The sequence below is a fragment of the Lynx rufus genome, unplaced genomic scaffold (genome assembly GCF_022079265.1).
Source record: "Lynx rufus isolate CCGP_SWC_20201006 ecotype Redwood Valley unplaced genomic scaffold, mLynRuf1.p SCAF_4, whole genome shotgun sequence".
NCBI classification, from domain to species: domain Eukaryota; kingdom Metazoa; phylum Chordata; class Mammalia; order Carnivora; family Felidae; genus Lynx; species Lynx rufus.
In genome coordinates, this window is record NW_025814856.1 from 59,713,849 (window position 1) to 59,728,720 (window position 14,872).

General features: G+C 59.8%; 1 protein-coding gene across 1 annotated transcript; it reads right to left on the reverse strand.

The window, feature by feature from the left end:
• Positions 1-432: 432 nt before the first annotated feature.
• On the reverse strand, positions 433-13,738 carry LOC124523369 (tubulin polymerization-promoting protein-like). The gene is made up of 3 exons (XM_047095205.1): positions 13,530-13,738; positions 836-989; positions 433-666 (listed from the first exon to the last, which is right to left on the reverse strand). Exons 1-3 carry the CDS (start codon positions 13,736-13,738, stop codon positions 472-474), a joined length of 558 nt encoding a protein of 185 aa, XP_046951161.1. The 3' UTR covers positions 433-471.
• Positions 13,739-14,872: the final 1,134 nt, after the last annotated feature.

Genomic DNA, 14,872 nt, shown 5'->3' on the forward strand with positions numbered 1-14,872 from the left:
CCTTCATGATGTCCTGTTAGCAGCTCACTTCTGTCTTCTTGGTGCTGCTGGTTAGTGCGTTAGCTTGTGCTGCCCTCGAGGTTCCAGGGAGGGGTTTGCAGGTCAGCAGGGGGCCAGCTTCTGACAGGGTCTGTCCCACTCACCCCTTGTGGCCCACCGGCCCCTTTAAAATGGACTTTTTGCCTGTAAGCCAGGTAGTTAGTGTGGTCTGGTCCCAGGAGACGCTCTGAAAAAGGCCATTTGTTGTCGGCCAGCACTGGACGCGGCAGGTGTGTTAGAAATGGTCAGTGATTTCGGGGCCTCACTTGGGGGTCAGAGAGAAGCATGCCAGGCCCCAAGCAGGGGGAGGCCTGACTGCCACCCCCACGGTCCCCCGGGGCCCCAGCCTTGAGTTCTTCCCCAGGGAGCAAGGGAATGTAATGAAGTGTGAGGTGGCACGGGCCCCAGCGGGAAGGGCTGCTCCTGGGCTGGCTACTTGCCACCCTGCACCTTCTGGTCATAGGTGCCCGGGTGCTTGTAGCCCGGTACGTAGCCTGACTCATCCACCAGGTCCACACGGCCTACCTTGCCTTTGCCCTTGCCTGATGGGTCGAAGCGTTCCTTGTGGGAGCCCGTGAACTTGGTCGTGTCCATGAGCCGGGACACAGTGGGCGACGAGATGGCCTTCTGTAGAGGGAGAGAATGGGACGTGCCCATGTGAGCACAAGGGGCCAAGTGAGCACGTGAGGCCGTCGGCAGCTGGGTCGGCACACCCCCAGGGAGTAACACATCCCCTGTACCACCCCAGACCCCATGGGCTGCTGCCCTCCAGGGAGTCCCTGCTAGCCATGCTCACCATCACCCCTGAGATGATGGGGGCCTTGCCCTCAATGAGCCTGTGCACCTCGCGGACGGCCCCCTTGCTGCTCTTGTCTTTGAATCTCTTCTTGGAGAGCTCTTCAAGCGCCTCCTTGAACTGCTCGAATGTGATGGTCCAGCAGGATTTCCCTCTGAGGGAGGAGAGCACTCAGGGCCTGGGCCAGGGCCACTCCCCTCCATAACTCACAGCCCCACCAAGTAGTGCCCCCAGAACCTGCTGACATCCGGGGACCAGGTGATGTCAGGGGACCCCTTCCCAGGGACCTGGTGGCATCAGGAGACCCCTGCCCGGGGACCAGGTGACATCGGGGAAACCCTGGCCCTGCCCAGGGACCTGATGACATCGGGAGACTACCTCCCAGGGATCTGGTGACATCGGGGGACCCCTGCCCCTGTCTGGGCACCCAGTGACATAGGGGTAACCCTCCCCCTACCCAGGGACCAGTGACATCAGGGGATCCCTACCCAGGAACCTGGTGGGGGCCCAGTGGCCTTGGGGAACCCCCACCTCTCTCCCACAGTAGAAATCAAGTCTAACGTTAAAATACAGAATATGCCCCTCCCCCGCCCTGGTGTGCACTGTTTATGCCCAACAGTCGGTCGCCATGGGCAACGGCAGCAAATATAAATTGTCTTGGAAAAAAGCTTAAAGGAACCATATCCTTTATGAACAACTGGACATTAAAACAAAGCTGTTGTCTGGTTCTAAAATGGGGCGTGTGTGGTGTCCACTCAGAGAAGGAGGGAAAAAGTCAGGTCAAGAAGCTCGTCCCATCTGAACCACATAGAGGCCGAGTCCTGCCTGGGGCCACCGTGGCCCGACGTCCCTGTCATCATACAGGGACGGGGTCGGGCGGTGGCCTCACCAATACGCCCAGCAAAGTGGTCCCAGGGCCTGTCCCTCCTCCCAGGACCCCCACTGCCCCCACCTGAAAGCCACCTGCCTAAGGGGCACAAGGTGGCTAGGGGCAGATGCAGCCCTATTCATTCCTTGCCGCAGGCCACTCACAAAATTTCAGGAAGATTCTAAACTGTGCACTTTTTATAATTTTTACTAAAAAACCATTTTTACCACTTTGACTGGATCTCTCCTGCTAATCCATGGAGTGAGTTGTCAGGGTTTTAGAACAAGAGGTCCTGTGGGGGCGGCTCCCTGCCATTCAGGGACACCCTGTGGGTGCAGAGGCCTGAGTGGGACGGCCCTGCAGATGTCCACGAGCAGATGGCCCAGAACAGCCACAATAACCACGAAGGCACAGGGACAGACCCACACGAGGGTTTCCATGGAAGAGCAAAGAAAGGCAGCCCAGCAGAGAAAGGGCCGTCGCTAAATAGCTGGTGCTGGTACAGCGGGGACCCAGCCCTGCACTGTGCCTCGAAGTGCCTACAGAGACTCACTCAAAATGGGCCATCGTCCTAAGTTCAGCACAAAACCTAGAACTATAAACTTCTGGAAGAATACCTAAGAGAAAAACTTTGTGATCTTGGGTGAAACAAAGATTTCTTAGAAACAACACCAAAAAAGTCCATAAAAGAAACAAGGAATTGGAATGCACCAAAATTTAAAACACCATGCCCTTGAAAAGATGCTGTTTTGAGGAATACAAAATGAGCCACAGATGGGGAGAAAACACGTGCAAACAGACACCTGAAAGAGAAAGCTTTTCAAACTTAACAACAGGGAGAATCCCACATAGAAAACGGGGCAAAATACCCGAACCAGACACTGTCCAGGAAGACCCCTGGGTGGCCAGCGCAGAGCACACAAAGCGCCACCCCACATGGCGAGTCCTACCAGACCGGACGGCCAGCGTGGCTGAAGCCAGTGAAATGGCCACACCGGCAGGATGTGGTCAGCTGGGCACTCCGACGTGGCGTCCACCCGGGGAGGCAGTTTGGCAGTTACAGCTCTGAGACCCCAAGTCTGGGCTCGACACAGGACAGACGCACCGCAGTCCCACGTAAACCACGTAGTCAGGTGTCCTTCAGCAGTGAACAGATGGACACCACACGCAGGGACTCAGAGGCACTTGACATGCCCGTCGGAAGACACGGGACACAGCCCACAGTCAGGGATTGGGGCTGGGAAGCCTGAGCCCCCACGGGGCCTGCACTCAGAACACAAATGCCCCTTCTGTCCTTGGGTGCTGGTCCCGACCACGACCGCACAGCAGGGGCTGGTGACCTGGTGGGTGCAGGGCTTCCTCAGACCCAGTGGTGGGCAGCGGGCTCTGCCCCCGCAGCAGTTGGCCTCAACCCCCCCACCCAGCCTCTGGGGAAAACCTTCCTCGGCAGCAAGGTTCTCACAGCAGCCGCCCCACACGGAGATCTCTGCCCTGCTGCCTGGCCAAGGCCCTGTTTGTTTGTCCTGGGCCGTTAAAGGCACTCCTGTCTCCTATTCACACCCTGCCCGGGTGGCATGTGGATGCCAGGCCTGACGGCCAGCCCCGGGACTGGCCGTCAGAGCACGCAGCCCTCTCTGGGCACCGCGGCACCAGGCGCCACCAGTGGGAGTCACTTGAGCTGGGGGTGGGGGGAAAGGCTGACGGGGGCTCCCATCAGAGGGCCACATTCAGAGCTGGTGGACACGGGCCTAAGGCCGACTCTCCCACTCCACCTGGCTGGGCCAGGTGTCCCCAAGTGTCCCCAGCGTGATTGCCCATCAGGGAGTTCTCCCCAGGGGACCCGGCACCCTGCTGCAGAGAGCAATGCACAGCAAGTTCTAGAATGACAATGCCCGTCTCTTCCCCAGAGACACTGATCACATTACACTGCTCTCTGGACACAGAGTGAGCCTGTTCTCCAGAGTCCACAGAACTGGAGGGTGTCCCCACACTGAAACCCCCTCTCCCAGCTCTAGGCCTAGCTGGCCAGTGCCCTGCCTGCAGGCCCACCCAGCAGTAATGGGGTCACTGATCACACACAAGGCCCCGTGAGCTGGGGTTTCACTTTGCTTCCCAAGCCTTGTGTCCCCCAGGCCTCCAGACCCAACTCAGGGTGGGCAGGGGGCTAAACCCCGCCAGTGCCAAAGGTCACCTGGGGACACTGGGGCTGGCGGGGGCCCGGGCAGCCCTCCAGAGACAGGGCCAACAGCAGGAAGGCTCCCGGGCTTCGGGCCAAAATGTGCCAGCACCTCCATGATTCAAGACCGATGGCACTCCCAGGGACACCTCTCCAAGAGGTGGCAGGCAGCATGCTGGGTCATCACGGAGAACTTGGCGTTCATGTGGGAGGAAGCTACTGGCCCCCCATGCTCCACCCTGCAGCAAAGCCAGGGCCATGGGTGACCTGTCCAGAGGGCAGCCTGGCTGGCCAGGATGCCAGTGCAGGCAGGAAGTGGGGTGTCAAGGGGCCACTTAAGGCCCTGATGAGGCTCAGTGAGAAGGAGGGGCCTGTGGGGAATTCCTTTGGGCTGGCAGGAGTAGGGGGCTCCTGGGGGAGCTGTCATTGTGGCTGTGATGTAGCGGCGATGCCCTCACATCATGCCTGACCTGGGGCAGTTCTCAGGCCAGACCAGCAGCTCCAACTGCACGCTGTGCCCAAGGAGGACCGCCGGTGGGACGCCTGGGGGGCTCTGTCCATCAAGTGTCTGACTTTAGCTCAGGTCATGGTCTCAACGGTACCCGAAGCCCGGCTTCGGGTCTGTGCTGACAGCTCAGAGCCTGCTACTGACCCTCTGTCCTCTCTCTCTGCCCCTCCCCTGCGTTCGCTTGCTCTCGCCCTCTCTCTTAAAATAAACAACAAAAAAAGGAGGACCAATTGAAGCCAGACCTTCCTGGCAGACAGTGGCCGCCCTGCTCCTACCCAGGGCTCCCCATTGCTGCTGATCCACCCGCCTATCAGGGCCTGGGCACAACCATGATGCTGTGGGGCTGTAGGGGCTGCGGGGAGGCCCTGACCTGCCTGAAGCGGCAGCTGTGGCCCCAACTCTTCCCGGCCAAGTAGGAAAAAGCCACCCTAGCATGCTTGCTTCATGCAGGTGCCTGGGGCTGGGCTTGCCCTGTGAGGGGCAGGGGCGGGGTCCCTGGGGGCTCCAGCCACCACCCCCTGCCCACAACCTGCACCCCTAATTGCCATCGTGGCTATGGCAGGGGATGGGCTATGAAACAGACCCATTGAGGTCACTGAAACCATTTCTGAGTGAAGGTCACCTTAAAAGGACAAAAGGTGTGCTAAGACCCAGCATCCACATCAACCCAGCAAGGGGCCAAGTGTCAGCAACTCCCCAATTCCAGACACACCAGGCTGCCCACCGTGGAGGCCCTGCATGGCCTCAGGCCAGGAGAGGGCCCCCACAGAGAAGGCCTCAGCCACATGGCCATCCTGACGCCGCCGCTGACCCCAAATGCCCACGCTCACTTGCCCCCTGCCTGGAGAGTGTGGGCCCTGGGCAGACCCAGAACAGGGGAGCCCCTGTCCCTGGTGTCTCTGGGATGTATCTGCACACACGGAGCCCTGCCAACCTCACCCGGACCTCCCGTGGATGCCCCCGCCCCACAATCGTGCTGGACCGGTGGCGGGCAGCATCTGGACTGTGTTCTGTGGAGAAGGCTCAGCTCTGTTATTCCCGCTTCCTGCCTCGGACAAATCCCACCATGTCCGGGCCGTGGCCATATCCTGGCTGGGGCCACAGGGTGTGTGGCAAGAATGGAGCCGGTCAGTGGCCAACAGGCCCCAGGGAGCCCCACCAAGGTGCTTCTTCCTAACCTGAGACCCAGACACCAGCATCATGTTGCAGGAAACATGGCTCCTCACTCTGAACACGCAGCAACCCCAAAATAGGCGCGTGCATGGGCCAGGAGGCCGCCCTCTGCCCCCCTCAGGCCGGACCCTCCACCTGCACCCCACGCGAGCACACAGGCCGAACTGAGGGGACGCTGTCGTCCAGGTTCCCCACATGGGGCTGTCAGGGTGCTATTTGCGCTGGATAGCACACAGAGTCTGGATTAATTAGTATTTCAGACCCACCGAGGTCTGCCCCTCGGGGCGGAGAGGGTGCCAGAAGGCTCTGTCTTGGTAACAATAGCGTTCAATCGAGACCCGGTGTGGAGCTGCAAGAAATTTTTTTAGACAACCTCCTTAAGCCTTGACTACCTAAAGCAAAACTTACAGAAAAGGTGACACAGGACAGACCCCGACAGACCACTGTCAGCTGCCACATGGACATCAGCACACAGAATTCCTGACCAGGAACACTGGAATTCCCTGTTAGTGATGGTCCTGCAACAGAAGCAGGTGTGTCTGTGAGCATGACCAGGTGTGTCTGTGAACAGAGCCAGGTGTGTCTGTGAGTAGGACCAGGTGTCTGTGCGCAGGCTCTGTGGAAGAGCTGCACTTACACTAGAATCGGAGACCAGGGATGGTGTGCAGAGTGGGGTAAGGTGGGGGCCGGCAGGACACATGTGTCTGGGAATCTGGACAGGCCACAGGGAAGCCAGAGCTCACCCAGACCCCTGTCCCCCAGTCCTCCACATGCTGCTGGCTTCTGTCATTCTTCCTGGGGGCTGCATGAGCCCCTCCTCTGGCCCCATCTCCCTGGGAACCTCTGGCCTGGAGGTGAGCAGCCTCCCAGAGACCCTCTCTGAGAAATGCCAGCCCCTCCTCCTGCCCACCTGCCCCTGGGCCCCTGCTCTGAGAGGGGGGAGAGCCCACCAGTGTGACCCCAAGTCCCCCAGCACACTCCCAGGCTCTGTCCTGACTCCTGAAACTCCATGTTGGTGTCCTTGAAGGAGCCAGGTCCTGCCAAGCTGGCACCCAGGTGTCCTGCGCTGGCCTCCCCGTGCTGCTGGGGTGCAGTGTGAGTCCAGGCTCCTGAAACAGGGGGAACCAGTGTCCTCCTTGGGGACACCCTGCAGCCACAAACCCAGAAGAGGCAGATATTCTTTGCTAAATAACAGGCCTGGAGTGTCCTGAAGCCTTGGAACCTATAGCGTTCCCTGGAGAATTCCCTATTTGCGTGCAGGGAGAATTCCCTATTTGCGCAGGCCTGTGTGGGGGCTGCTCACCCCGCCAAGCCCCTCGGCTCCCAGAAGTGCCCGCCCACGAAAGGCAGGATCTTGTTCTGGGTTCTTGCCTTAACCTCTTCCACTAAAGGCACAGCGCCAGCCCCTCTGGGTGCAGTGGAGTCTGCACGGGACACACTGTGTTGCAAGTGGGATTGAGAACCAGGCTCTGGGCCCCTGAGGGACACCACAGGCCCTGTAGGGGGATAGGGCTCCTGGGGGCGGGCTCATCAGAGGGAAGCTTCTGGAAGCCACTCTGGCTCTCCCTGAGCCCCTGCTCAGTGTCCCTGCTGTTCACTCCCACGTCTCCCGGATCTTGACACCTGGGCCCAGGCCAGCAAAAGCTCTAGGTGCTGAAGCCCTTGGGGTGGTCGCTGGGCCCACCGATGGGACGCCGGGGCCCAGGGTCCAGACCGAGACCCCATTTCTGTGCAAGAACCCTCGGCATGAGGACACCACAGCATGAGGGGCACCACGGCATACCCCCAATCCCGAAAGAGGGCCTCAGAACCAAGGAGAGCAGAGTGGCATGGGAGGGTGGCCCCGGGTTACCAGCAGGGACAGAGGAGAAGGGGGCTCAGCCCACCTGGGCCCTCTGGGGCCCCCGGCTCCGAGATGGCTGCCCAGGCCCACACTAGCCCGTGGCTCACCGTCTGGGCCACAGGTTCTCTAAGACCTGTCCTAAGATGTTCTGCCCACAAGTCCCAGCCATGACACAGAAAACACTGAAGCCCTGAGGGTGCGGGTGCCGCGTTTCCCACACTTTACACTCTGGTCTTGGTGGGCTGAACCAGAGGGAGACTTGAGGCTCCCGGACAGATGTCCCCGGGCAGGTGGTGCCCTACGGGTTGGATGAGGACACAGGTGGAAACTTCTAGCCGCTCAGTCACCCAGCGCCTGGCCCCACAAGTGCACGGCCAGGGGTCTCTGTCAGCGCCTGCAGGCAGCCTGAGGGCAAGTGGAGTGGGCTGAAAGGTGGCCCCGAGAAAGGAACGGCCACATCCTAACCCCCAGAACTGTGAATGTGACCTTGTTTGGAGAAAGGATCTTTGTAGGTGTCACCAAGCTGAAGGTATCAAGGCGAGGTCTGATTTGCCTGGTGGCCCTGAACCCAATGACAAGTGTGGGGGTGGGGAGGGTGGGGGTGGGGGGCGGGTCCTACACAGCCCTGCTGCAGGGGCAAGGCAGCCAGGTCCCGGCCTCGATGGGAGCCAGAGTCACTCCACACCGCAGGCAGACCTGAGGAGCTGCCCATGGATACAAAAACTGTCCTTCACAATCCTAAACAAAACATTAACCAACAGAATCCCGTCATACTAATGCCACCGTCATAAACGCAGGGAGAGCATCTGACAGAAGTCAGCATCTATGCATCATGCAAATTCTTAGTAAATCGAAAAAAGAGGAAACTCCTTAATCTGAGAAAAAGGGCCACCTGAAAAAAGCTGAAAAATGCCGCCACACTTGAAATATTGAAAGCGTTTTTTTTTTTTTATTTTTTTTTTCAACGTTTATTTATTTTTGCGACAGAGAGAGACAGAGCATGAACGGGGGAGAGGCAGAGAGAGAGGGAGACACAGAATCGGAAACAGGCTCCAGGCTCTGAGCCATCAGCCCAGAGCCTGACGCGGGGCTCGAACTCACGGACCGCGAGATCGTGACCTGGCTGAAGTCGGACGCTTAACCGACTGCGCCACCCAGGCGCCCCTGAAAGCGTTTGTTTTTAAGTTGGGCAAGTACTGTATTCCCCATGTCAGTACAGTAAGGCAAGAAAAGGAAATGAAGATATAAAAATTGTTAGGGAAAAAAACTCATCATCTGCAGTTTCTAGGGTTGTGTACACACCAAACCCAAAGGGATCCCAGGATGATTATTAGCATCAATAAGTGAGTCTAGTGGTGTTTCTGGATACGTGGTCAACACACAAAAGGCCATTTCATTTCTGCATAACAGCAAAGACGCACAGTAAAAAGCATTTAGAAATGCAACATTTAAAATATGAAGAAATACAAGTTCCTAGGAACACCGCTCACAGAGGACGCACAGTCAACACAGAAAACTCGGCCACTGAAGGAAACGAAAGGCCTAAATGATGACGTTATGAACATGGGTTGGAATCTACATACAGAAAGATGTCCGCTGTCCCTAAATTCAACCAGTCTTAACTTAATCTGGATAAAAACTCCGACAACTTTTGTGTCTAGTATCCAGATGCACTGAGCTGACATACATGGGAGAAGGGCTGTGAATACACAGTGATTTTAAAAGGACAAGATTTGCTCCATGGGCATGGAGACTCGAGAGAAAGGTCTGGAAGCAAAGACAGCACCAATGGGACAGAATCAACAATGGGAGGGACGCCAGAGCCCAAACGCATGTGCACACGTGTGTGACAAGGTGGCCCTGCAGAAAAAAGGGAGGAGCATATTTTCAGTAAATGGCAGATGCAGGGGAGACGGGGCATCGACACCACCCTTCAGGCGCTCTGAGGACTGAAGTAGGAAAGGCAAAATCCTCACAAAGGTGAGGGCTGAGGGTATCTGACGTCCTGGGGATAGAGAAAGATCCACTGCACAAGCCTCAAAAATCACTGCCCTTAAAGGAAACAATTCTAGGATGGCACCAGGCTGAAATCAAGAACTTCTGTTCATCAAAAATATCACCGATGGAGAGAAAAGGGAAGCCACGGGGTAGGAGAAGATACAAATATGGGCTTGTCTCCAGAACCTGCAAAGGACCCTACAATTCAATGAGAAAAAGGCAGCAAGTCCAGAGAAGCAGGCAGGGGCCCCTGCCAGGGTGGAAGGCCCAGTGGGGCAGGGCCTGCAGGGTGTCAGGAGAATGGAGCCTCAGACCCCGAGGACGCGGGGGCCAAGTGACCAAGCAGCAGGAATCAGAACCAGGGCACAGTGGGCCGCGCGGCCGAGGGGGCCATCCACCCACAGACGTGCGACCTGCTGCCAGAGAAAGGGTGCAACGAGTCCTGAGGGAGCAGGCCAGGGGCCGTCAAAGGCCGAGGGGCACAGGGCCAGGGGCCCCAGGGGCTGCCACAACTGGTCCTCCGAAGCACTGAGAAGGGGGCCACCCGAGAGCATCTCCCACCCACCAGCTCCTGCCCCTGAAGCCAGGGGCCCTTCCAGCTGGCCGGACCATGGGACACAGCCAAATGACAAAGAACCAGGCTCCCCTGTTCCCTCAGGGGACAGGCAAACGTTCTGGAGAGACCCCACACAGAGACGGGAGCCTCGTGCCAGCCACTCAACCCAGACTCAACTAAGCAGGGCAGCCTTGGGTGGTCCTGTCTGGCCAGCAAACCCCTAGCTGAGGTCAGGGGGTGGGGACCACTGTCCGTGCCAAGCCCTGCTGGGTGGCAGAGTCATGAGCAAAAGCAAATGGGGTCACTGTCTTAAAGCTCTGGTTTGGGGACAGTCTGTCCTACGGTATTAAATGACGGGAGCGGGGTCGAGGGTCAGTGAGTGCACGAAGTGCGTACACCTGGATGGAGAAGGAGGGTGTGGGTGGGCTTTCTACAGACAGCTTGTGACGCAGGGCCGCAGGCACACTCGAGGAGCACCTGACTTAACGTCGGTTCTGGGCCCAGACCCACACCTGCACCGCACGCCCCACACCCTGCCCACCTGGCGCCCCCCCCCGCCCCCCTGTGCAGGTGAGACAGTGGGGCATGTGGGGACTGCACGAGGTCACCCGGGGGCACTGGCTGCTGGGTATTGTCCCCAGTGCAGTGGGGCTTCCCACCTGGCAGGTGCTCAGCAGACATGCAGTCACACAGGTGTGACAGGGAGAGATCTGGGGAAATGTGGCTCAGGGCCGGAGGTCACACGGAGCCCACGCGGGGGTACTGCACTTATGCCAAGAGAACCAGAGACACAGGCACCCTGGGGACATGCTGGAGACATGCAGGGACACGTTGGGACACACAGGGACATACGCTGGGGACACATGGGTGCGCCCCACCACAGAGGCAGCAGGAGGAGTGGAAAAGGCTCCAGGTGGTTTTAACATCTAGGCTTGAGCAAAGGTAAGAATCCATCATTCCTCACCACAAACCTAATTAAAAACAAGAAAAAGTCGGTGTGAACGTGCTCCTCCCAGGACCGGCTGGCAGGTCCCCCTGCTGAGAGAAGCGAAGGCTGGGGGCGAAGGCGGGGAAGGCAGAAAACTGTCACTGCCTTACACTCTATGCAAGACTTTAGACTCTTCACCAAGAAGGTCCTGTGTTTGAACGCTAAATTACACCTCCCGGCTGACGGCCGTCCTGTGCTATTGCACAGTTCCAGGGAATAAGGAGCTTGGAAGCAGACTGACACCCCACATCAGATGAGAGGTGGGGAGGAGGGAGGAGCAGCCCCCCCCCACAGGCCGCTCCTGGGGCTCACACAGGGCCGCACCCTCACCCGAGGCCCCAGCAGGGCCAACCCCGTACCCCGCACGCTCCGCTGCTGCAAAGGGTCCCCCTGAAGACGCACTGCTGAGGGCAGACACCAGGGCTCTGTCCTCACCCAGAAAGGCTGGAGACCACGTCTGAGCCCCAGGTGCAGGTGCGCTCCATCCCCCCACCCCCTTGAGGTAAGGCTGCTGCTTACACACAGGCAAGTGTCTGCCAGGTCCAGGGTCTGTGGGCTCAGGGGCACATCGCCCCGCCCCCACCGCCCTCCAGCTGGAGCCACGCTGAGACCAGAGAGGACCTGACACTTCAAGGTGCAGCAGGGCCCTTGCCTTGTGGTCCCAAGATCCCCAGACATGCTCCTCCTGCCTCACCAGCAACATCACCAGCTATAAATAGGCCTGGCTTCCAGGCAGCACAGCCTCTCCCAGAGGAAGCTTTTTATTCTCAGTCTCTCCTGCCTGGAGCACTCTGCGGCCCTGAGGACCGTCTGGCTGCTAAAAGCCTTCTCTGCATCCTCAAGCAGTGATGAGTGATTTAATTTTCTTTAAATTCTCCTGTGATTTACACATTTTCCACCATGAGTATTTATAACCTTGTATACACTTTTACAACAGTTATTTACTGAGACTTCAAAGGATTCGGGAAGAGGAGCCAAACAGCACCAGGGAGATAAGAATACAGCCAAGAGAGCTTCCCATGATCTCCATCACTTCATCCTTCCGTACTCACAGATAGGGATTTTCTAATGTAGCACTTAAGTTATGGTACCTTTCTGACTCATGGAACCCTCTGGAAATCAGGAAAGCGGCAGACCCTTCTGCCAGGAGAATGCACATACCCTCCTACCGCAGGCAATTTGCAGACAAATTCACCAGCACCCCTCCCCCCAGAACCCTCGAGGAGCCCTGTGATTTGGACCATGTGATGGGAAGAGTGGCTGGTACCAGAGACAGGGTCACAGAATCCAGCTTAATTAAGGCATCAGTCAAGCTGCTGTCTCGATGCCCCACCCCCATTTCCTGCTTGTTCCAAGCTCTCTCCCCATCACTCCAAGCCTCTGTGGTCCCAAGGGCACTCAGGATCCAGGTTGGCCTTTACCAATCACCTCCTAGGAGTGCGGGGCTGCCCTGGATTGTGCAGAGCTCCCCCCACCCACCTCCATTGGGTCCTCCCTGAGAGGCTGGCCATGGGGAGTCAGGACAGGCCTGCAGAGTGGGACATGGGAGCTGGGTCCTTTATCCAGCGTCCCCGAGACCCTGCCAAGACCCTGCCGGTATCCAAAAAATGCCAGGTAAATTAACCACTAAATACGCAGATAGATGGCCACACTGTCAGCTTACCCTAAACGGTGTCTCATCTTCAGAGACACCAAATGCCTGTCGAAATAGTCATGAGCAGAGTGGCAGGAATGGATTTTCTCCCCAGCTCATTTCAAGGCTGCATTTGTGTAACTGAAACCGCAGAATAAAGGGTTTCTCTGGTCCTTCTGCACAGGTGGGGCACTGCTCCCCAGAGGTGTGTGAGCAAACGTACTGGCAGCGGATTTCTTCATCCTGACTGCCAGGTCACAGGCGATAAGTGAATGTGTCACCCTCCGTGGAGGCTGCTGGAGTCGCACAGTGAACGACAGACACTGTCACCTGGCATGATAATGGTGAAGCAAATATGACCAGAGAGGGGCCTAGGACCCCGAGGGGGCGGCGCGGTCTTTGTCGAGGGACCACGCTCACTCTGGGCTCTCTGCGTGGCCCCAGGTCTCCCGGAATTGGGGCTGCAGGGCACTGGCTTCATTACACACCCTCTAAGCCCTAACTCCCTTCGGTCTTGCCGGCGGCGACCACCCCAGGCCCGGGCGTCCGCGTAGCGGGACGTGGGGAGGCAGCGGCGGCGGGGAAAGGGGCTGCCGGGAGTGAGGCGGGGGGGGGGGGGGGGGGCGCGGCTTCGTCGCGTGAAGCGCTGCCGCCCAGACAGGCCTCAGCGCCTCATCCGGGGCCCACGCACCAACCACCTGTCCCTCGCGGCGCGGTCGTCCCCGCTCGCGCCCCTCGCGTCCCCGGACCCACGCCCCCGACGCAGCCCCCGGGGGCCTCAGCGCGCAGCACGGACCGCCGGGCAGCCCAGGGCCTGGGATGGGGGCGCAGGGACGCAGGGGGCCGCAGCCAGAAGGGGGCGTGGCGGGCGCAGGTGGCAGGCGCGGCGGGCCCGGGCAGAGTGGGTGGTCCTGCGTCCAGCGCCCCGGACCGAGCTCTGCGGACGCTTACCTCGGAGATGCGGCCACTGCAGCGAGCGCCTCCGCGACTCGGCCGCGGGCGACCGGGTGTCCGGCGAGCTCCCGCACCCCCGCCGCCCGGGGCTCGACAGCTCCGCACCGCGCGCCCCGATGGCCCGCCACGCACCGCGCGCTCATTGGCCCGCCACGCCACACGCGCTCATTGGCCCGCCCCCGGCCCGGCCCGCCCCGCACGCTCATTGCCCCCCCCCCCCCCCCCCCCCCCCGGCCCTGCCACACTCCCGGCCCCTCCTGGCCCGGGGAACGCGCCGGGTGCACGGAGGCAGGTGGCAGCGCGGCTCTGCCTTACAAGGCCGGCGCGGCGCAGGGGCGTGGGAACCCCGCAAAGGAGGCGAGCCCGGGGCGGTGGGCTAGGGGCGGACAGGCGAGGCCCGTCGGGGCCCGGGCGAGCGGACGGGCCTCCGGGGAGGGGCGGGGGGACGGCGGGGCGCCGGCCTCTCCGCGGAGACTCGGGCCAACGAGGAGGCCCAATGTGGAGTGGGGTCGGGGTCGGGGGTGCTGGCTGGGACTTCACGGAGGGGGCGCAGGGAGGGCCGGCGGGGAATGGGCCTCGTCCTGGAGATTGGGAGCAGCCGGAACGTGCGGAACGTGCAGCCGCGCCTGGGTGCGGTCAGGCCATGCTGGGCCCGGGTGCAGCCAGGGCCGCCCTCCCAGGGACAAGCAGCGGCTGCATTCCCAGCGCAGCCAGGAGACCCTTTTCTTCCTGCGCTCGAGGTGGGCCCGTCCTGCCTACCTGCGCACGCAGATCCGGAAATCTTCCAATGTCTCCTGCTCTTTTCTGGCTGAGGCCTGCTGCCCTTCTCCTCCAGGCTGGCCCCACTTGCTTAGTGCTGGGGCTTGGGGTAAGGGTCTCCCTGTCTGTCCTGCAGGACACCCTCCAGAAGAGAAGGCCGGTCGGGGGGCGGGGTGTGACCCACAGTTTCATTGCTGTGGCTCCCTTGGACCTCCCCAAGGAACCACTATCCCAGGTTCTGCCCTCCCCTCCTGGCTACAGAACCCCCACACACATGCCCACCCAGTCTCTGTCCTTGGTCCATCTGGCACCAGACCCCCGCCCCCACCCAGGCTCTGTCCTTAACTCTCCCAGCTACAGAGACCCCCCCCACACACACACACATACACCCCCTCCAGACTCTGCCCTGCTCTCAGAGCCCCATGAATCACAAGTGCCAGACTCTGCAGGTGGGATGCAACTTTGGGGCTCACCTCAGAGATTCCAGCCTGCTCAGAGCCTGCACAGGCAGCTCACGAACCAGAGAGGGGGCTATGGTGCAGGCTCTGCCGCAGACCACTAGGCCACGGCGGGGAGGACGT

Excerpts from the sequence above, each read along its gene's own strand:
- LOC124523369 (XM_047095205.1), bottom strand. The coding sequence starts at position 13,738 with ATGAGCGTGCGGGGCGGGCCGGGCCGGGGGCGGGCCAATGAGCGCGTG. Across the intron at positions 990-13,529 it reads GCAGTGGCCGCATCTCCGAG|AGGGAAATCCTGCTGGACCA; the intron begins GTAAGCGTCCGC and ends CTCCTCCCTCAG. Across the intron at positions 667-835 it reads CCATCATCTCAGGGGTGATG|AAGGCCATCTCGTCGCCCAC; the intron begins GTGAGCATGGCT and ends CTCCCTCTACAG.